General features: G+C 39.0%; 1 protein-coding gene across 3 annotated transcripts in view; it reads right to left on the bottom strand.

Moving 5' to 3' along the window:
• The window catches only part of LOC140726949 (F-box-like/WD repeat-containing protein TBL1X), a 367315-nt gene that overhangs the window by 28553 nt on the left and 316120 nt on the right, over positions 1-22642 (bottom strand). For all 3 annotated transcript variants that reach the window (XM_073043994.1, XM_073043995.1, XM_073043996.1), the window contains 2 exons: positions 9330-9543; positions 5864-5996 (listed from right to left, as the gene is read on the bottom strand). In XM_073043994.1, coding sequence (XP_072900095.1) covers positions 5864-5996; positions 9330-9543 — 347 coding nt within the window. The remainder of the gene's footprint in view (positions 1-5863; positions 5997-9329; positions 9544-22642) is intronic.

The following is a 22642-nucleotide window of genomic DNA, read 5'->3' on the forward strand; positions in this document are numbered from 1 at the left end:
TACTGCAGATGTAATCCTTGGTAGGGCCTCTCAAAGCATTTGCTTATTATTGAGGTGAGTGCGAAAATCCCTGCAGATTAGCAGTTTCTGAGATACTCAAACCACCAATCATGGTTAATGTCACTTAAATCATATTTTTTCCCCATTCTGATGTTTGATCTGATTAACAGCAGAACATCTTGACCAAGTCAGCATGCTTTTATGCACTGGGTTGCTGCCTCATGATTAGCTGATTAGGTATTTGCATTAACAGGTGTACCTGATAAAGTGGCCATTTAGTATATGTCTCTAAGATACATTCTGCTTAATAAATATTCAATATTCCATAAACAGAAATATTACCTGCCTAGGTAATTGAAAGGATGGAAGCCATTATCTTTATCCTGCCACAAACTATTTACAAGCCAACAACTCCATTCATCTATTTACTTTCTACTTTTAACCGTGGTATCTTATTCAAGTTCAAGGTGTGCTTCCAACTCAGTTCCATGTCTTTGATATCATCAGCTCTATCCCCACCTTATACCATTTGTTATGAATACCTTGCGTATGGTTGGACTTGAGTACTCCCAATGTAAATTTAGCTGACCTCTCTTACACAAACTCCAAGTTTCAGGTCATTCCAAATCCTGTTTCCCATGTCCGTATTTACACCGTGTCATGTTTATTACTAACTTGCATTGGATTCTGGGTGTCCAGGATTTTAAAATGTTCATTCTTATTTTGAAAACCATTCATCTTTCTAGCTTTGCCTATCCCTATCATCGTATCTAGTTCACAACCCTCTGAGATATCTGTATTCTTTCTGCTTTGGTGACTTGCACATCCCCAATTCTAAACTCTTCCTAATCGTGTTCTCTATCTCCAACTCCTTATGCATTGGAATTCCCTTTCTAGATACTTGTGCTTCTACTCAGCTCCTCTCCATTTAAGATGCTCCTTAAAAGTATTCTTTTTGACCAAGGTTTTGACCATCTGTCCCTGCATTTCCTTTTGTGAATAGGCTTCTTAATGTTCAATAATAATGTTTTGCTAGGAAATGAGCTTTGTGCCACTAGGTGGCAAGGTAGTGCTGTAAGTGCTTTGTCAAGAATTCGTCCTCCCTATTTGAAACAGTGATGTGGTTTCATTGCTAAGACAGCATCACCAGCTACAACATTTTGAGCTCTATTTTAATTTTTTTATGAATTGATCCATATTTAAAATTGTTCTGAATATTTCTGTTTAACTAGAAAATAATTACTTGTGTGTTCATCATTGAAGCTGCTATAGAAATTCATCTAACTTATACCAGCTAAATGATAACATGCAAGCTATAACCTTAATAGTTTACAAATGACCAAACCTTAATGAATTAATGGTTTTCCTAATGTTTCTTACTGCAATGCTACCTCTCATCTCCAAAAGGTTTTTGAAGGAGTGGAGATAATCTATAGAATAAATCAGAAACTACAACCTATGTTGCCCCCACTCTGGAATCACGATCACTTCAACCCACCATAGATTTGTAGTTTACAGATGATGTTCATTAATGGCTACATTTGGGGAGGCCAAGCTCTAAGTTATCTTTGAATCATGCTCTGAAGCATATGAAAAAAACTGCTGTACATTTAAGATATAGAAATGTACTGTACAACACCCCACCCTTTCTTATCCACAACAAGTTTGTGAGAAATATAAATTGCTTCCCATATTTTGGGAGGCATCTCTTAAACAAGGCAGAGTTCATTGAGGACACTGAACATTATTCTCATACCATCTATGCAGCTTCTGCCAAATGAGGAAAGGAGTTCAAACCACAACGCAGACCTTAAATCTCACAGTCTACCAGGCAAAAGTAATAGTAGTGTTGCAGCAACAACCTTGCACTCAGTGTCAGTAAGACCAAAGGACTGATTGTGGACTTCAGAAAGGGTAAGATGATGGAACACAGACTTGTCCTCGTTGAGAGATAAGAAGTGGAAAGAGTGAACAATTTTAAATTACTGGGGGTCAGTATCACTGAGGTTCTATCCCAGACCCAACGTATCAATGCAGCTACAAAGACATGACAGTGGCTATATTGCATTAGGAGTTAAGGACACTCACAAATTTCTACAGATGAACCATGGTGAGCATTCTATCTGGCTGCATCACCATCTGGTATGGAGGGGTGGGGGGGGGGGGGGGGGGCTACTGCACAGGACCGAAATAAGCTGCAGAGAGTTGTAAACTTAGTCAGCTCCATCATGAGCAGTCACCTCCGTAGTAAACAGAACATCCTCAAGGAGCGATGCCTCAAAAAGGTAGCATCCATCATTAACTACTCCCATCACCCAGATTATGCCTTGTTCTCATTGCTACAATCAGGAAGGAGATATTCAGGAACAGCTTCTTCCACTTTGCCACCCAATTTCTGAATGGACAATGAACCCATGAACACTAACTCACTACTTTTTTATTTCTACAAACGTTTGTATTTTTGCACTATTTATTAAATGTAACTATTTAATATATACTTAGTGTAATTCACTGTTTTTTCTATTATGTATTGTATTGTATTGCTGCAACAAAGACAACAAATTGATGACATACAGTGGCATGCAAAAGTTTGGGCACCCCTGGTCAAAATTTCTGTTAATGTGAATAGTTAAGTGAGTAGAAGATGAACTGATCTCCAAAAGTCATGAGGTTAAAGATGAAACATTCTTTTCAACATTTTAAGCATGATTAGTGTATTATTTTTCTTTGAAAAAAGGAAAGGAGCACCATGCAAAAGTTCGGGCACCCCAAGAGATTCAAGCTCTCAGATAACTTTTACCAAGTTCTCAGACCTTAATTACCTTGTTAGGGCTATGGTTTGTTCACAGTCATCATTAAGAAACGCAGGTGATGCAAATTTCAAAGCTTTATAAATACCCTGACTCCTCAAACCTTGTCCCAACAATCAGTAGCTATGGGCTCCTCTAAGCAGCTGCCTAGCACTCTGAAAATTAAAATAAATGATGCCCACAAAGCAGCAGAAGGCTATAAGAAGATAGCAAAGCGTTTTCAGGTAGCCGTTTCCTCAGTTCGTAATATAATTAAGAAATGGCAGTTAACAGGAACGGTAGAGGTCAAGTTGAGGTCTGGAAGACCAAGAAAACTTTCCAAGAGAACTGCTCATAGGATTGCTAGAAAGACAAATCAAAAACCCCGTTTGACTGTAAAAGACCTTCAGAAAGACTTAGCAGACTCTGGAGTGGTGATGCACTGTTCTACTGTGCAGCGACACCAGCACAAATCTGACCCTCATGGAACAGTCATCAGAAGAAAACCTTTCCTGCGTCCTCACCACAAAATTCAGCAACAGAAGTTTGCAAAGGAACATCTAAACAAGCCTGATACATTTTGGAAACAAGCCTTGTGGACTGATGAAGTTAGAATACAACTTATTGGCCACAATGAGCAAAGGTATGTTTGATGAAAAAAGGGTGCAGAATTTCATGAAAAGAACACCTCTCCAACCGTTAAGCACGGGGTTGGATTGATCACGCTTTGGGTTTGTGTTGCAGCCAGTGGCACGGGGAACATTTCACTGGTAGAGGGAAGAATGAATTCAATTAAGTACCAGCAAATTCTGGAAGCAAACATCACACCATCTGTAAAAAAAAAGCTGAAGATGAAAAGAGGATGGCCTCTACAACAGGATAATGAACTTTGTTACATGTTCACAGTTTGAACATGGGACAGTGGTATGATGTAATGGTCTTGTGAGTGGGATGATGTAATTGTCTCTTGCCATGGGGCGATGTTATGTCACGTGATGGCATGTTCCAAACTGTATTTAAACCAACCTGCGGTTTGTGATGCAGTTCTCATTTTTATTTTTGATGCAACATTGCTGTTGCCGGTCAGAGGTGTGAGGCTCCACCAGTTTTGTTTGCTGCACGTTTATTTTTCCCTTACAGTCCAATATCGGAGAGTGAAGGCATTATCGGAGTTATTCAAGTTCAAAGGATTGGATAAAGTTAATGTCGTTCAGCGTCTTTGGAATGATCAACCTTTTTTTTTTGACTTCGTTCAGGAATTGTGGCATGCACATTTGAGTTGAATCCCTGCAAGGTCAGGAAGGTTTGTGTAGTGACCACCCTCCAGTCAAAAGGTCAGTTCCTTTTATTTCTTCCTGATTTTGACGAACAAGGTATCTCCCAACTGTGGGATCGGCAGATTGTCGTTATTTCGAAGGAATTGTTTGTTTCAGGGAAGTCTCTCCTTACTAACTGTATAAATCACATGGATTTTTGAATTTATCACTTTAAGTCTATGCTGGAATGAGAACTCATTAAGAACAGTTTCTAAGTTTGACTGTTTGTTAGATATTGCCGCCTAACTGTTAACTTCCGGTTATGTTAGTCATTTGTTTACTTTTCTAAGTTTTGAGCAGAGGTTAATAAAGTTCGGGATTTGTTTTAAACCCTGTCTCAATTTCATATTCATTGCTGCTGCATTCGTAACATCCTAAACACACCTCAAAATCCACAATGGACTACCTCAAGAGGCACAAGCTGATGATATTGCCATGGCCCTCACAGTCCCCCGATCTAAACATCATCAAAAATTTGTGGATAGACCGCAAAAGAGCAGTGCATGCAAGATGGCCCAAGAATCTCACAGAGCTAGAAGCCTTTGCAAGGAAGAATGGGCGAAAATCCCCAAAACAAAAATTGAAAAACTCTTAGCTGGCATTTACAAGCTGTGATACAAAGCATTTACAAGCTGTGATACTTGCCAAAGGGGGGTGTTACTAAGTACTGACCAAGCAGGGTGCCCAAACTTTTGCTTTGGGCCCTTTTTCTTTTTTGTTATTTTGAAACTATAAAAGATGGAAATAAAAAAGTAATCTTGCTTAAAATATTAAAGAAATATGTCATCTTTAACTTCATGCCTTTTGGAAATCAGGTCATCTTTTACTCGCTTAGCTATTCACAGTAACAGAAATTTTGACTAGGGGTGCCCAAACTTTTGCATGCCACTGTATGCTGGTGATACTAAAGCTGATTCTGATTCCCTATGCTGCTGGATGCTTTTGAGACATGGACTACAACAAAAGCACCTCACTGGAAAAGCAATACCGATGTTGCTGATGTAGTATCCTGTAAATCCTCTGAAAGGATACATAAAACAGCATCCACAAAATGCTGGAGAAACTCAGCAGGCCAGGCAGCATCTATGGAAAGAGCACAGTTGACAGCTTGGGTCAAGATCCTTCTGCAAGACCCTTCAGTGAAACCCTTGTGGAATCCTGCTGAAGAGTCTCAGCCCGAAACTTCGACCGCACTCTTTTCTGCCTGGCCTGTTGAGTTTTTCCAGTATTCTGAGGTCCTCCAGTGTGTTGCTTGGATTTCCAGGATCTGCAGATCTTCTCTTCTTTGCGATAAAACAACATGAACATCTTCTCCCAGGCAGCTAACACCAGAACTGGAACCCCTACTGTACTCAGTCAATTCTGAGAGGCAGACTATGTTATTCCAGGCCAGGATTCAGACTGCACACACCTTAATTTGAATTCTATCCAGGGAAGAGATTATGAGTTGGAGAGAAATGATTCAAGGTTGTTCTCAAAGCCAACTCAAAAAGTGTAACATTCCCACTGGCCTGTATTGTCTCAAAATGGTGAAAGAACATTTTCAGTGGCACTGAGAACTTTGTGTCTCTTTGGTTGGAGCACATAGAAGCCCAGCATAGAAAAGTTTTAGAATATAAACAAACACATCATAGTTCTAGCTATCTGAGAGATGAGAAAGATGAGAACTGTGCTTCTGATGTCAGGACAAAAGACTTAGCTGCATCTTTTTATGTCATTTATATTTCGGTCCAATCTTATGGCTTATGCAATACCTACCCTGATGCCAAAAGATCACTGACAGGGTTCCAGGCACAAATGAATACTTCCGATTCATGACCCCTTAAGACTGTGGATTTGTTTGAAGGAATTTCAACATCTCCATCTATTTCCATAGCATCAGAATGATTATCTATATATAAAAAAAATTTCAAGTATTAGACACTTAGAAAAAAATTACTTTACATCTTAGCTTGATTAATGAAGGCAAACCTAGCCATGGTAAAGATTTATTATATTCTGCAGTCACTAGAAACAGTAATGTTGCTTTAACAATAATTTATTCTTTTATTTATGATACATCTTTTAAGTTTCCAAATTATCTCCTACAATGGTTAAATGTGTACCAGCACACAGCTGAAATTCCAAGAGAACAGATTCATTTCCATTTTGTATTGAATCAGCTGAAAACTATGGCAACAGCAGGGATACTAAAATTAGCAGCACTAGTTGTTAGCTGCAAAAAGGTAAAAATGCTTGAGGATTTTAGTGACCAACTGGTATTTTTTAACTCTTAAATGGAAATGGAAATTTTATGTATCTTGGTTGACATATGTATCTTCAAGCCTCAGATTCTTAGGCAGCTTCTCAGAGTCAGGAATGAAAGATGCTAGGCATGAATCTTTTTAGCACTGATAGTCATTATAAATCAGCTATGATATAGCATGATCATAGTAAGGTCTTGATCCACAGGCAAGAAGATCTGAGACAACTGGAGAAATATTTTTGCTGCAGAGGATTATCACCTGTATGGAGTTCATTAATTGGCATGCATGCGCTCATACACTCCAAACTTATATGCATGCACTTGGATCACAGCATACAGTATACACATACACACACACAAAATCTTGTCTACACCCTTTTGTTTAATTCCCTCCTTGTTTCAGTTCCCTGTGTTGGCGCCTTCAGACCCGTATCTCAAGTGAGCATGGTCCCGAGCATAGAATCAGGTATAGGTATTGAGGGCTCATGTCCTGAGCTTGAGTAGGTCTGCATCTGGAGAACCAGAATCTGAGCAATGCCCCATGCCCAACTTTTGTGATCTTCTCTCCCAGCATGGATTACTACAGAACCACCGGCAGTTTTTTAATGCAGTCTGAGACACAGGGGAACAGCTTTGCTCTGGTGGGTGGGTGGGGGGGGGGGGGGGGGGGGTCTGCATTGCTGGGCTCCTGTACTAATACTTTGCATCTCTGGAAAGTAGAACTTAAAAAAGGCATCCAGCCGCATATTTCAGAAATGAGTTATATTTAGGAAGGATGGAAATATAAGATCTGTCCAAGTCAACTTATATTTAATAATTGTATTGAAATTGTGATACTTCAAGAAAAAGCAAGATGAATATCAAGCTAAATTCTAATTGGACTCTTAGTGTAGCTATAAATGATTGTTTTGTAAAATTTCTACAGACTATATACCTCCATAGGTTGTACACACATAAACATGTCAAAGTGATGACTCTGCTAGCTGCTAACCAAGGCAATGGGAAGGTGAAATGTTAATGGCATACTAACATATAGTTATATATTTAGATATACTGATGTTTAATAAATAAACACAATTCCAAATATTAACATAGAGTATTCTATAAATATTCTTAGAATACACTATCTAGAAGTAATAGGCCTCAAGAAGTGTATAAGGGCTAATGCATATACAGTGGCATACAAAAGTTTGGGCACCTCTGGTCAAAATTTCCATTACCGTGAATAGCTAAGCGAGTAAAAGATGACCTGATTTCCAAAAGGCATAAAGTTAAAGATGACACATTTCTTTAATACTTTAAGCAAGATTACTTTTTTATTTCCATCTTTTATATTTTCAAAATAACAAAAAAGGGAAAGAGCCCAAAGCAAAAGTTTGGGCACCTTGCATGGTCAGTATTTAGTAACAGCCCCTTTGGCAAGTATCACAGCTTGTAAACGCTTTCTGTAGCCAGCTAAGAGTCTTTCAATTGTTGTTTGGGGGATTTTCACCCATTCTTCCTTGCAAAAGGCTTCTAGTTCTGTGAGATTCTTGGGCCATCTTGCATGCCATCTTTGAGGTACATCCACAGATTTTAGAAGATGTTTAGGTCAGGGGTCTGTGAGGGCTTGCACGTCTTGAGGTAGTCCACTGTGGATTCTGAGGTGTGTTTAGGATCATTATCCTGTTGTAGAAGCCATCCTCTTTTCACCTTCAGCTTTTTTACAGACAGTGTGATGTTTGCTTCCAGAATTTGCTGGTACTTAATTGAATTCATTCTTCCCTCTACCAGTGAAATGTTCCCTGTGCCACTGGCTGCAACACAAACCCAAAGCATGATCGATCCATCCCCGTGCTTAACAGTTGCTTAACTTAACAGAATTTCTTTTCATGAAATTCTGCACCCTTTTTTCTCCAAACATACCTTTGCTCATTGTGGTCAAAAAGTTCTATTTTAACTTCATCAGTCCAGAAGACATGTTTCCAAAATGCGTCAGGCTTGTTTAGATGTTCCTTTGCAAATTTCTGACACTGAATTTTGTGGTGAGGATACAAGAAAGGTTTCCTTCTGATGACTGTTCCACGAAGGTCATATTTGTGCAGGTGTCGCTGCACAGTAGAACAGTGCACCACCACTCCAGAGTCTGCTAAATCTTCCTGAAGGTCTTTTGCAGTCAAACGGGGTTTTTCATTTGCCTTTCTAGCAATCCTACAAGCAGTTCTCTCGGAAAGTTTTCTTGGTCTTCCAGACCTCAACTTGACCTCCACCATTCCTGTTAACTACCATTTCTTAATTACATTACGAACTGAGGAAACGGCTACCTGAAAACGCTTTGCTATCTTCTTATAGCCTTCTCCTGCTTTGTGGGCATCATTTATTTTAATTTTCAGAGTGCTAGGCAGCTGCTAGAGGAGCCCATAGCTACTGATTGTTGGGACAAGGTCTGAGGAGTCAGGGTATTTATAAAGCTTTGAAATTTGCATCTCCTGCGTTTCTTAATGATGACTGTGAACAAGCCATAGCCCTAACAAGGTAATTAAGGGCTGAGAACTTGGTAAAAGTTATCTGAGAGCTTGAATCTCTTGGGGTGCCAGAACTTTTGCATGGTGCTCCTTTCCTTTTTTTCCACTCTAAAATTGTACAAAACTAAAATAATACACTGATCTTGCTTAAAATGTTGAAAAGAATGTTTCATCTTTAACTTTATGACTTTTGGAGATCGTTCATCTTCTGCTCACTCAACTATTCACAGTAACAGAAATTTTGACTGGGGTGCCCAAACTTTTGCATGCCACTGTATATCTAAAATAAAATAATAGAATTCCAATTAAGAATGGCAGATAATTCTACAACATTCACTTTTAAATATCTAGTTGTAATTTTTAAACATGTCATATCCTTAAATTTACCATTCCTGGAAATTACAAACAGAAATTCCTTGGTGTTAGCAACTAAATGTTCCAACTTTTAGATGAATAATTATCCTGCGATACTTACTTGTGATAGTGTGTGCCCCATTTTCCTCCCCATTAACAGTGGCTTCTCCATTCTTTGGTGTTGTTTGCTGTGGAGCTGAAGATGCAGCTGCTGCTTGCTGCTGTTGTGCCAGTTTATCTCTGAATGCTTGCTGTCTAGTCTGTACTACATCAGGCATCACAGCATCTATTAGAGACAGCGATTCAATTGGCCTGCCATCAAACACTGTGCCATCCTACAAAGAGGGGGGAAAAAAGTTAACACCACAACATCAAAGTGAACAAATGCAATAGGAAATGTAAACAAATCACACACGATCACATATTTTCATTTAAGTCTTGCAAAGTCTTAACCACTTTCCCACCACACTATCTGATACAACACTGCCATAGAAACACTGGCTTCACACTGAGAAAGTACAAACAGTGATGGAGATACTTCTATTGAACAAGATTACATGTAAAATAATAGACTGAAGGTTTGCCCACATATTCAAATTCAGCAAATCCCAAATGAACTTCATTAGATAGAATAAAACTCATTTTAACAAGAAGGCTATCATAGAAATGTCACTTTTGAGTTTTTGAACTTGTTTTTAATATTATATACAGTATTTTAAAACTCTTTTACCAGAAATTATGTGAAATCTTACTTTCAATTACCCTAAATGACGAGGTAACTTATTCCAGCCTAGGATTTCATAATGACAAGAGAAAAATATAAAAATAGAATTAGCAGGCGGCTATTTGGCCTCTCCTGTCTGCTATGCTATTCTTTAAGATTATATTGAATTGAATTGACTTTATTTCTTACATCTTTCACATACATGAGTAAAAATCTTTTATGTTATGTCTCCATCTAAATGTGCCATGTGCAATCATAATTATTTATAATAATTTATAATAAATAGAACAGTTAATGTAACATTGAGTACACTCAAATCAACGTGAGTTCATCAGTCAGATGGCTTGGTGGAAGGAGCTGTCCCAGAGCCTGTTAGTCCTGGCTTTTATGCTGCAGTACCACTTCCCAGATGGTAGCAGCTGGAATAGATTGTGTTTGGGATGACTTGGATCCTTTGTTCTTTGTTGTATTGTATATTTCAGAATTCCTTTAATATACATACTATATATACACAGTGGCCACTTTATTAGTACTTCCTATACCGAATAAAGTGGGCACTGAGTGTACTGTATGTTCAATTACAAACAAGAGAAAATCTGCAGATGCTGGAAATCCAGTACTGATGAAGGGTCTTGGTCCATAACATTGACTGTACTCTTTTCCATAGATGCTGCCTGGCCTGCTGAGTTCCTTCAGCATTTTTGTGTGTGTTGACTGAGTGTTTGTTCATGGTCTTCTGCTTCTATAGCCCATACACTTCAACATATTCAGAAATGCTCTTCTGCACACCACTGTTGCAACACATTCGTTGTCAACTCTAGAGACTATTTGTTAGAAAAAACCCCAGGAGTTCAGCAGTTTCTGAGATACTCAAACCACCCCGTCTGTTATCAACAATCATTTCATGGTCGAAGTCACTTAGATCACATTTCTTCCCCATTCTGATGTTTGGTCTGAATAACAACCGAATCTTGCTTGAATCTTGGTCTGAATAACAATGTATGCTTTTACACAATGAGTTGCTCCCACATGATTGACTGATTAGATACTTGTATTAACGATCAGGGGTACAGGTGTATTCAATAAAGTGGCCACTGAATATATATCGACAACAATAAACACTCAAGAGTTGCCTGAGGTAACTGCAGTCTTTTACAAGTTGGCAGCATGCATAGTCACAGTGACCTCTCCAGCTCAAATTAATGGTCTTTTCTATGATTGAAAAGCACTTTGATCATAAAAAAACACTAAACTCTGCAAGTTTACCCCACTAGTGAAATGGATAATGAAGGTGCTGTTCAGTTATGGCCTAACATGTGGAGTAGGCCATTGAATTGTGCTGTCGCCTACTAGCTACTCAGAGAAGTGGACGTAAGAACCTGTGTGCAAGGACATAAAAGCCCAGTAAGTGTGCTGGGATTCATGCCAGACTTAGAGCGGATAACTGCAGGCCCATGCTCCTGACGATTCTACTCACTAACGTCCAAATGCTAGAAAATAAGCACGATTACCTGCATCTGTGCCTGTACTAGTAGGAGATAAGGAACTGCTGCAAACTCGTCCTGACACAAATGTGGCTCCAGGACACCATATCAGACTTGCCCATCCAAGTAGAAGGCCTAATCTCCTTTCAAGTGGCCAGAAATGCTGTGACCTCTGGTAAAACCTGCAAAGGAAGTCTGTGTGCCTACGTCAATAAGAACTGGTGTGTGAATGGTTTGGTAGTAAACAGCCTACTGCTAACTTACTGAGAGAGTTCACTGCCATTGTGGTTGTTACTGTTTATATAACCTTCTGTGCTGTTGCTGGAGAAGCACCATCTGTGACCTTTGAGGCCACTCACCCCAATGGTTTCTTTATTGCAGTTGGTGACTTCAATCATGCCAAATTAAAAACAGTCCTGCCGAAGTTCTACCAGCATGTCAATTTCGCAACCAGAAGAGAGGATATATGAAACTTGCTATGCCGACGTTTGTGGAGCCTACAATGCTGCCCCCAGTCTCCACCTTGAATACTCAGTTCACATACAGTATCCATTTTGCTAATCTCTGCATACAAACCACTGATTAAATGAGTCAGATCACTTTACAGGGAGATCAAGACTTGGCCAGAAGGTGCCACCTCAGCTCTGCGGGATTGTTTCAAATGCATGAATTGATGCTATTCAGGAAGATGGCTTTCTCTGATCATCACGCCAACGTTGATGAATATACAAGATTGATGACTGGGTAGATAGGAAAATGAACTAAGGACGTTACCATGTGCCTCTCCTGTGCCATCAGGAAGGCAAAGTGGGAGTATTTACAGAAAATTCACAGCCATTTGAGACACCAGGGACACACGGGGCATGTGGCAAGGTATATAAACCGTAACAGTTTACAAGTCCATCCTATGCATCAACAATAGTGAGGCCTCTCTGATAGACTGTATGAGTCTATGCATGATTTGATGCAATTAATGATATGACACTGAGGAAAGCCACATCTCCCCTGAGGAACATGTACCCTTGTCTGACACAGCTGAGGTGAGGAGGATCAAAGCCAGGGTAAACCCATGCAAATTTATGGGTCCAGACAACATACCTGCTCAGGAGCTGAGGGATTGTGCAGCACAGCTAACAGAGGTCTTAATGAATATCTCTCTGAAACAGTTCACTGTCCCTACAGGCTTTGAGGCAGCCAGCATCATTCTGGTGCCAAAGAGAGCAACAGTAGCAGGGCTAAACGATTACCGCCTAGTCGCTTTACCGCCTAATCATTAGTGCTTTGAGTGGCTGGTAATGGATAATATAAAATCCCACCTTCCATCTACAATGGACCCTTTCCAGTTTGCCTACTGCTCAAACATGTCCACTGATGATGCCATAGCTTCAAGTTCTCCACTCCTTTCTGTCCCACTTAAAAAATTATGCTTTATACACCTGAATGTTGTTACGCATCGACTTCAGTTCGGCATTTAATACTATCATTTCTCAGAGGCTGGTGAGTAAACTGCCCTCATTGGGACTCAATATCCCTCTCTGTAATAGGATCTTGGACTTCTTGATAGAAAGACCCAAACAGTCCAGCTGGTGCCCTCAGGGCTGTGTGCTGAGCCCACTGCCATTCATGCTGCTGATTCATGACTGCATTGCCAGTTCCAGCTCAAACTGCATCCAATTCACTGATGATTTAACAGTGGTTGGCCTCATTGGCAACAATGAGTCGGAATACACAATGGAGATAGAGAAGCTTGTAAAAATGGTGTGAGAATAACAACATGAATTTCAACGTGGACAAGACAAAAGAGAATACTGTGGATTTCAGGAAGGCACAGGTCTATCACTCTCCATTGCACATCAAAGGCTCTGTCATGAAGAGAGTGAAGAGCACGAAGTTCCTTAGTGTGCATTAACAGACGATCTAACTTGGACCCACCCCATTAGTCAAGAAGGCACAGCAGTGTCTACACTTCCTGAGGAGATTGAGGTGGGCAAGGCTCCCCACCCCCAGCACTCTAACAAATTTCTATAGGCCACCAACAGGTGTATCCTGTCTGGCTGCATCATTGTGTGGTATGGAAGCTGCATGCATCAAACAGCAAGACCCTACAGAGGATAGTGTCCACCGAGAAGATCACCAGGGTCTTCCTCCCCCCCCCCCCCCCATTGTGACATTTACCAGCAGCATTGTATACAAAGGGCCTAAAATATTGTTGAGAATCCCTACTACCTATTCCACATTCTCTTTGAACCACTACCATCAGGAAGGAGGTAAAGGAGCATCAGAATTAGGGCTCCCAGACTGGGTAACAGATTCATCCCCCAGGCTGTGAGACTAACAAACATCCTGCCACCACTGTGATCTTGTCTCTAGGACAGTGAGCTGTTAACTGTTTATTGAACTGTTTACTTGTGTTGTACAATTCACATGCATTGTTGAATTTTATTAACGTATTTCTGGTAATATTTTGTTTTATATGTGTGATATATGTATTGTGGGCGCACTGTGGTCCAGAGGGAATGTTGTTGCATTTGGTTCTGTATGTAAATATATATATTCTAGAAAGGGGGAAAAATGAAGGCAAACTCTAGCTGATATTGTCTTTCCACAGAGAAGAATATGTTTGTCACAATACCAGACTGTGGTGTGTTGCACCCTTTAACAAAATACGAGGGCTGATTGATAAGTTTGTGGCCTAAGGTAGAAGAAGTTGATTTTAGAAAACCTAGCACATTTATTTTTCAACATAGTTCCCCTCTTACATTTACACACTTAGCCCAGCGGTCATGGATCCCTTCTTTATAGAAGTCGGTATCTTGGACCTCCAGAAAGTGGCCCACAGCGGGGGTGACTGATAAATTCGTGGCCTAAGGTAGGAGGTGAATTATACAGCTCTCATTACATGCACATGCAGGTCAACTCTTTGAGTGATTATGCAGAAAGTTTGAAGTTAATAACTTTTGTGGTATTTCTGTTTCAGATAATTGAAAATTGCAAGTAAGCACTGTCTGAGAAAATGGACAACATTGGCCTTCGTGCAGTCATCTGCTACCTTGGTCTCTAGGGCTTATCACCCAAGGAGGGCCACGAGGACATGGTGGCAACACTAGGGGAGGGTGAAAAATAAATGTGCTAGGTTTTCTAAAATTGACTCCTTCTACCATAAACTTATCAATCACCCCCATATTGTCTTCTCACAGCCATCTATCACTCTTAGCTGCATTACCCAAGAATTACAGTGCCTTGAAGAGCAGGCAAAAAAATTAAATTGTGATTACTCTTATCCTTGATAAGGATAAGAGAAAATCTGAATTGTCTTAGCAAACACGCAACATGAAAGCAATGCTTTAAAAAGCAACTCGTGGTGAACTGCAACAGTTACACTGATTTCTCCTCAATATAAAAATCGGTTAGAACTTGTGTCTTTTACTAAAGCATAATCATAAGAGCACAAGACAAAGGAGCAGAAGTAGGCCATTCAGCCCATCGAGTCTGATCTGACACTCCACCATGAGCTAAACTATTCTCCCATCTAGTTCCAATTTCTGGCTTTCTCCCTATATCCCTTGATACCCTGACTAATTAGATACCTATTAATCTCTTCCTTAAACACCTTCAATGATCGGGCCTCCACAGCTGTATGTGGCAACGAATTCCATAAATCCACGACCCTCTGGCTAAAATAATTTCTCCTCATCTCTGTTTTAAATGGATACCCTCTAATTCTAAGACTGTGGCAGCTTGTCCTGGACTCACCCACCAAGGAAAACAGCCTTTCCACATCTACTCTGTCCAAACCTTTCAACATTCAAAATGTTTCTGTGAGATCCCCTCTCATTCTTCTATACTCTAATGAATACAGTCCAAGAGCCGACAAACACTCCTCATATGTTAGCCCCTACATTCCAGGAATCATCCCCGTAAATCTTCTCTGAACTCTCTCCAACATCAGTACATCCTTTCTAAGATAGGGGGCCCAAAACTGCACACAGTATTCCAAATAAGATCTCACCAGTACCCCATAAAGCCTCATCAACACCTCCTTACTCTAATACACTATTCCTCTTGAAATGAATGCCCACATAGCATTCGCTTTCCTTATTGCCGATCCAATCTGGTGGTTAACCTTTAGGGTATCCTGCACGAGGACCCCCAAGTCCCTTTGCACTTCCGATTTTTGAATTTTCTCCCTATTTAAATAATAATCTGCCCAATTATTTCTTCTTCCAAAATGTCCAACCGTACATTTCTCAACATTGTATCTCATCTTCTATTTCTTTGCCCACTCTCCTAAATTGACCAAGTCTCTGCAACCTTTCCGTTTCTTCAACACTTCCTGCTCCTCCACCTATCTTGGTGCCATCTGCAAACTTAGCCACAAAACCACTTAATCCATAATCTAAATCATCAATATACAGTGTAAAAAGAATATTAAAGTATAAAGTATATTAAAACAATAAATGTAATCAGGAAACAAGTGCACTGTTAATGTGCATCTTACATTGATTTTTAAGTGAAATATGAATATCACAAACTGAGGTACAAATTGGTTCTTGTAGGATTGTTTGAGCTGATATAGCAGAGACTCTGCATTGGGTTTCACTCCCACTATAATTATAGAATCAAATTTCGGAAGATAAGTACAATATACACTTATTGCTACGCTGAATATTTAGAGGAAAGGCCAAGGAAATACTTGTTATTTTGACTTTACATGGGTGACGCACACATTGTAATGTTACAGTGCAGCATTATACATAAAGTTGTTCCACAATGACGACAAAGAAGAGTAAAACATGGTTCACAGTGAAGTTGCCAGTATGTGTGTAGAGAAAGAAAAGCTGAATTAATATTACAGATGCATATCCTTACAGGACAACTGGCCAGTTCTGATACACACTGTTCAGAATAATACCAGGTTTCTAACTGGTTATAAGCTTATCTGGCTTTAACATTAACTCAGATTTTTCTCTTTTCAAAAGAGTGAGTGTTTCCAACACTTTCTTACTTTCCTAACTTCTGTTACCTTTCCAGGACAAAATTCAAATGATGATACTGAAAATGAGAATCAAAATAGAAGGCATAAGCCATTTGGCTTGTTGCTCCGACAGGCAATATAATCATGGCAGATAATTGGTCAAAATTCCTGATCTCCATCCATACCCCTTGATACTTTATAGAAAAATTCTACAAGTTCTGCAAGTGTAAAAAGATCACAAAACTGAACACCCATATAAAATTCAAATCTCATACAATGTTAAAAAGTGAATATTTAAATATTCAATATGACTAAATTCTCTTCCTCTAGCCATACAACTAGTTGCATCCTAACAACTAATAAATCCTCTTGTGTTTGGTCTTGCATCATCAGTTGGGTTTGTACTGGTTCCATTTTACTGGTGACAGAACAAGAAGCCTCATAGTTTTGTGTTAGAAAATTTGCAGCATTGCAAATTGTATTTTGCTTCAGTTCAGCTACATCTGAGACCTTTCTCTAAATCTTCGGAATTTTGGCCACAGTCAGCATTATCACAATTGCTTAAGGCTTCATATAAATCACCCCTTCCTGTTTTGTAGTACAATGGTTGTCATTTTGCAATCGACTTACATAATTCCCAAGGACTTAGAGGTCAAGTGTCTCATTTCCTGGTTGTTTTTAGGTGCCAAGCTATGATCTCTGCATTTGTGCAATGATTAGTGCCTTAATTTGCTGCATTTAGTAAGTAAGATGATATGTCTTGGAACATGCAACATTCCCAGCAGGGCAATAACTGAATGCACTTACAACCACATAAAGTCTAATGTGCTGCAACATCAACCACAAATATATGCTTTGATCCTTCAGTTCCGAAAACTTTTTACTTATTTCTCCTTTAATCATTTTTTATTTTAGTTTAATTCCTGAAAGAAATAAATACACTTTGATGAGTTTCGGACCTTGAGTGACAGTAACCTCCTGTATGCCAGGAGCACCTCAACTGAAATTGTTCACAAAAAGGGCATCATATAACAAGTCCAATGTACACAAACACCAGTTCCTGAAGCAAAGCTTTTGCTCACTACACTAGGAACCCCATGCCAATTGTGATGCCTCACTTCTCACTGACTTGGCTAAGATAAGTTCACACAGCTCAGAGCAGAAATCAATCCTGTTTAAATACTCATTAGATAAATTCCCTGAGCCATCAGGAAGTCTTATTTGCTCTTTCATAATCGAGCCTTAGGAGTTAATTATGCGACGACTGGAAGCAGTTTCAGACTAAGTGATGAAAAAGCATTTTAGCTCACTCAGGGAAGTACAAGGCTTGTAAGCATCTGAATTTTAAAATTTAATTGCTACACATATTCAGACCTGAGTGAATGTTCTGACCAATCTACAGTTGCCTGATCAAAAGATAAAATATAGACAAAAGAACTGCCATTGTGTCATTAAATAATCCACTTCACATGAAGAATGAAGCAAAATGAAGCAAAAATGGAACAGCAGAGGCAATGGAATATTAATCACTGCCTTGTCTGCACACCACCATCAGTATTTATAGGGGCTTGTGAACTTTGAATATCCTCACCCCGTTATCTGGCCTACAGCCTTCAGCTGATTTCACATCACCCTAGGACCAGCTTTGGCAGCATGATGACCATTATTTGCATGCAACTGGTTGTTGACATGGCAATCAGGACATTCTCTGGGTTATGGATATAGCTGCCAACATGAAGGAACAGGTGGCTCATTCTGCCTGCTGCCCAAAATTCCATGCTTGAGCTTGAAATCTAAACCAATATATGAGCACACTGGAACCTTATTTCTCACAGAAAAGAACTAACTACAAAGACAACATTTGTCTACAATTTTGTGTTCAGTGGCAAAGTGGCTAATGTTTTACATTAACTTTGAAGAAACCTAGACTGAAACAATCTAGTGGCCCCTGTGGCATAGCCTTCTCTTTGCTGACATTCAGGATCAACCACAGAACATTACAGCACAGAAACAGGCCTTTTGTCCCTTCTTGGCTGTGCCGAACCATTTTTCTGCCTAGTCCCACTGACCTGCACCTGGCCCATATCCCTCCATACACCTCTCATCCATGTACTCAATAATGCCTAAAATGAAGCATTCAAAGACAATAGAGTATATTACGATAGACATTCAAGAGCTGAAATATTAGCAACATTTTTAAAAAGATTGATTTAAATGCAATACATTTACTTGAAGGAAAAATAATCCATATTGTATTTCTTTTAAAGGGTCACTGATTGGTAAGCAAAGATATGGCAGTGTATGCCATTAAAAACAATCTTAATTTTCCACAAGTAAAACATTTTCAGGGTATTTTACATTGAAATTAGTTTGTAAATATATAGTTTTTTCATCAATTAATTGATATCCAGAAGGCTGCCAAACAAAGTAATTACTGGAGGAATAGTTTCACTAACAGCATGTCTAGGATTTTTATGTGCACATAAAGTTGCCTCGGTTTCATAATAATGGAATAGACAAAAGATTTGCTATTCTTACAACCACAACATCTAGGACAATGACATTTTCAAGTCCACGTTTTGTTAAATAACATCTGAAGTTTTTGTGATTAGTGTACTAGGACCTCTGCTGTCGCTGATATATATTGATGAAAATCTGAAACATGGGGTTATTAAATTTGGAGTTTGGATGAAGATTGGTGGCGTTGTGGATAGGGTAGAGGATTGCCAAAGGATACAAAGGTATATAGATCAGTTACAAGTATGGATGGAGAAATACCAGATGGAATTTAAACAGGAAAAGTGCGAGGTGTTGTATATTGAGAGATTAAAAATAAAGGGAAAGTATGCATTTAATAGCAAGACCCTCAACAGCACTGATGTACAGAGGGATCATGGGGTTCAAGTCTGCTGATCTGTGAAAGTGGCCACACCAGTTGATAAGGTGGTAAAGAAGGCATATGTCATGCCTGCATTTATTACTTGAGGCACTGAGTTCAAGAGTCAGAAATTTATGTTGCAGTTTTATAGAACTTCAGTTAGGCCATATCTTGAGTACTGACTGCATTTAGTTCTGGTTGGCCCATTTAGGAAGGGTGCAGAGGCTATAGAAAGGGTGTAAAAGAAGTTTACAAGGATGCAGCCTGAATTAGAGGGCCAAAAAAGAGGTTGGACAAACTTGGATTGTTTTCTCTGGAGTAGCAGAGGCTGAGGGAAAATCTACCAGTAGCTTATAAAAGTAGGAGAAGCAAAGGGAGATTAGACTGCCAAAATCTTTTTCCCAGGGTTGAAACATCTAATACTAGAGAGCATGCATGTAAGGTCAGAGGAGAATAGCTCAAAGGAGATGGGCAAAGCAGGTGTTTTGACACAGAGTGGTGGGTGCGAGGAATATGCTGCCTTGGGTGAAAGCAGATACTATAGATGTATTTAAGAGACTCTTAGAAAGACACACAGATCTGCAGAGAATGGATGATGTGCAACCAGAAGTGATTACATGTTATTAGCTTAATTAGCTGGGCATAACACCGTGGGCAGAAGGCCTGATTCTGTGTTGTACTGTTCTATGTTCTAAAATATATAATGACGACACGGCAGTGGCATGTATCCTGTTCATTTTTCCACTTGCTAGGCCAGGTAGTTGGTATCAATCCAGCACAATGTTATTTTCTGGACTAATACATAAGGTTTGTCCTTTGAGTGAGGGAATCTGGGGCAATGAAGCCCTAAACTTCAAGAAAGGGTTAAAGTTAGAGCAAAAAATGAACACATCCCATACATAAATGACTTACAGACAGTCAATGCACACATAAAGTTTGCAATTAATGTAGAGATAGCTGCTTAAGTGGAGGAATAAACAACAGTACATGCAACATTTTGTAAAGTTTAAATATAGTATTGAGCTTCCACAGGTATAAAATTGATGCTATCTAACCCAAGAACTTGAACTGCTCTGAATAATTTAGTTGACCACCAATCTTACTTACAACTTCTGCTTACTCCAGGCCTGACTTAATTGAACTGAAGTACTATGATGTAATTCTATTCCCGTTCATTTACCAAAATTGATAAGAACAAAGCACACTTCAACAGTAATGTTTAGACTGCCACATTTTTCTAAAAAATGTTCTCACCTAGAAAAAAATAGTGCTTAATTGGATGAACAGGCACAGGCAAGAGTTTGTTTTGCAGATCACATAGCTATTTGCACATCAATACGGCGATTGTTAATGTAGGATTACAATAATCCAAATTGCACACCACAGTGCAGCAGTTGGATTGAAATAGCTGCTTGATCAAAATGAATGCACATGATTTTTCTAAAAGTTGCTGAGCCCTTCACAAGGAAATGGACACTGCGTACTAAGTACTCGCATACTAAAATGTTTAGATTTGTTTTAGTTGTGCATTTAGAGCACCTTTGTGTAAAAAAAATTCTTGAGCTACTATTATTAGATATTAAGGTTATTGATTTGTTAAAAAATGAAGACCTGCTTCAGATTCATTTGTGCTAGGTTATGCATTGTCAAATTTTCACTTTGTTTTGACACAGTGAAGCTACCTAAATGCATCTTGGACCAGTACTTTTCAGTTGAAATGGATGAAAAGCATGGAAAACAATGGCCAAGAATCTGTGATTAGTGGTAAGCCATCCATGCAAGTTATTGACCCATAGAAAGCTTTGTATCTGCCCTATTGAGTTTCTCTAACTGGAACATACTGAAAGAAGCAGACCCCATTCAGAGTAATAATTAAAACATTACATTAAAATACAAATAACATAAAAAGGAAAATAATATAAATATATCAACATTTACCTTTGTCCAAAGTTTTACTCTTCATGCAAAGAAAACCCTCCCTCTGCCATAATACTCAAGTGGATTCACCATTTTAAATGGTGAGGTTTTAAATGTATTTTACATCCCTATGTCTGTGAAGTCTCACAAGTTGACATAGTTACATATTGGTAACAGCAATTATTTCTTTTAGTTCACTGTCTTGACTATGAAATGGTCTACTTATGCTAAAATTCTTTCAACTGGGGAGCTGTTCAATTAAATTCATGCAGTCCCACAGCCCACGTACAACTTTTTGAAGATAATACCTAGCACAGTCAAACAATCTTGTATTTTTGTTTTAGTTTAAGGATATCACTGTTATTTTATAAAAAACAGATTTACTTCTTGTTTATGGTAGTTACATATTTTCCAAATACTGTGTTTGATATTGATTTAGAAAGCTCTTCAAAGTGAAAATAGCTGTTGTTTAGGGAAACTTGGAATGCCAAGTGGACGGGCTGTAGTATTTCCTGTATAAAAAGCTAACAGTAAAAGGTTTACAGTTTGTACTCTGGCTTAATTATTCCAGCAATATTACTAGGAATGCATTAGCTGTCATTGGATCCTAACTTTAGTACAAATCATGAATAATAATGTTGGGACATCAATTGAATGTACCATTTATTATATACATTGAGGCTAACTTGGTGAGGTCAAGGATTTTTCAGTCAGAAACCTATTTGAAAGTGAGCAACAGACAGATTTTAATGGGTTATTAATATACAATGGAATGCTATATATTACTATGGGATGCACAATGTTATTATTATAATTCTCAAGGCAAGTGGAATATTTAATTTACTGTCACAGCTGCATGAGAGTTTAGAGAGATAATAAGGCTGCTCCTGGTGCTCACTTACAGTTTTATATCTAGTTCAAGTCAAGTCAACTTTTATTGTCATTTCGACCATAACTGCTAGTACAGTGCATAGTAAAAATGAGACAATGTTTTTCAGGACCATGGTTTACGTGACAGAGTACAAAAAACTAGATTGAACTACGTAATAAAAAAAAAACAGAGAAAGCTATACTAGACGACAGACCTACACTGGACTGCATAAAGTGCACAAAAACAGTGCAGGCATTACAATAAATAATAAACAGGACAGTAGGGCAAGGTGTCAGTCCAGGATTCGGGTATTGAGGAGTCTGATGGCTTGGGGGAAGAAACTGATATATAGTCTGGTCGTGAGAGCCCGAATGCTTCGGAGCCTTTTCCCAGATGGCAGGAGGGAGAAGAGATTGTATGAGGGGTGCATGGGGTCCTTCATAATTTTGTTTCCTTTGCGGATGCGTGTAGTGTAAATGTCCATGATGGCGGGAAGAGAGACCCCAATGATCTTCTCAGCTGACCTCACTATCCGCTGCAGGGTCTTGCGATCCGAGATGGTGCAATTTCCGAACCACGCAGTGA

Source organism: Hemitrygon akajei, chromosome 4 (genome assembly GCF_048418815.1).
Source record: "Hemitrygon akajei chromosome 4, sHemAka1.3, whole genome shotgun sequence".
NCBI classification, from domain to species: domain Eukaryota; kingdom Metazoa; phylum Chordata; class Chondrichthyes; order Myliobatiformes; family Dasyatidae; genus Hemitrygon; species Hemitrygon akajei.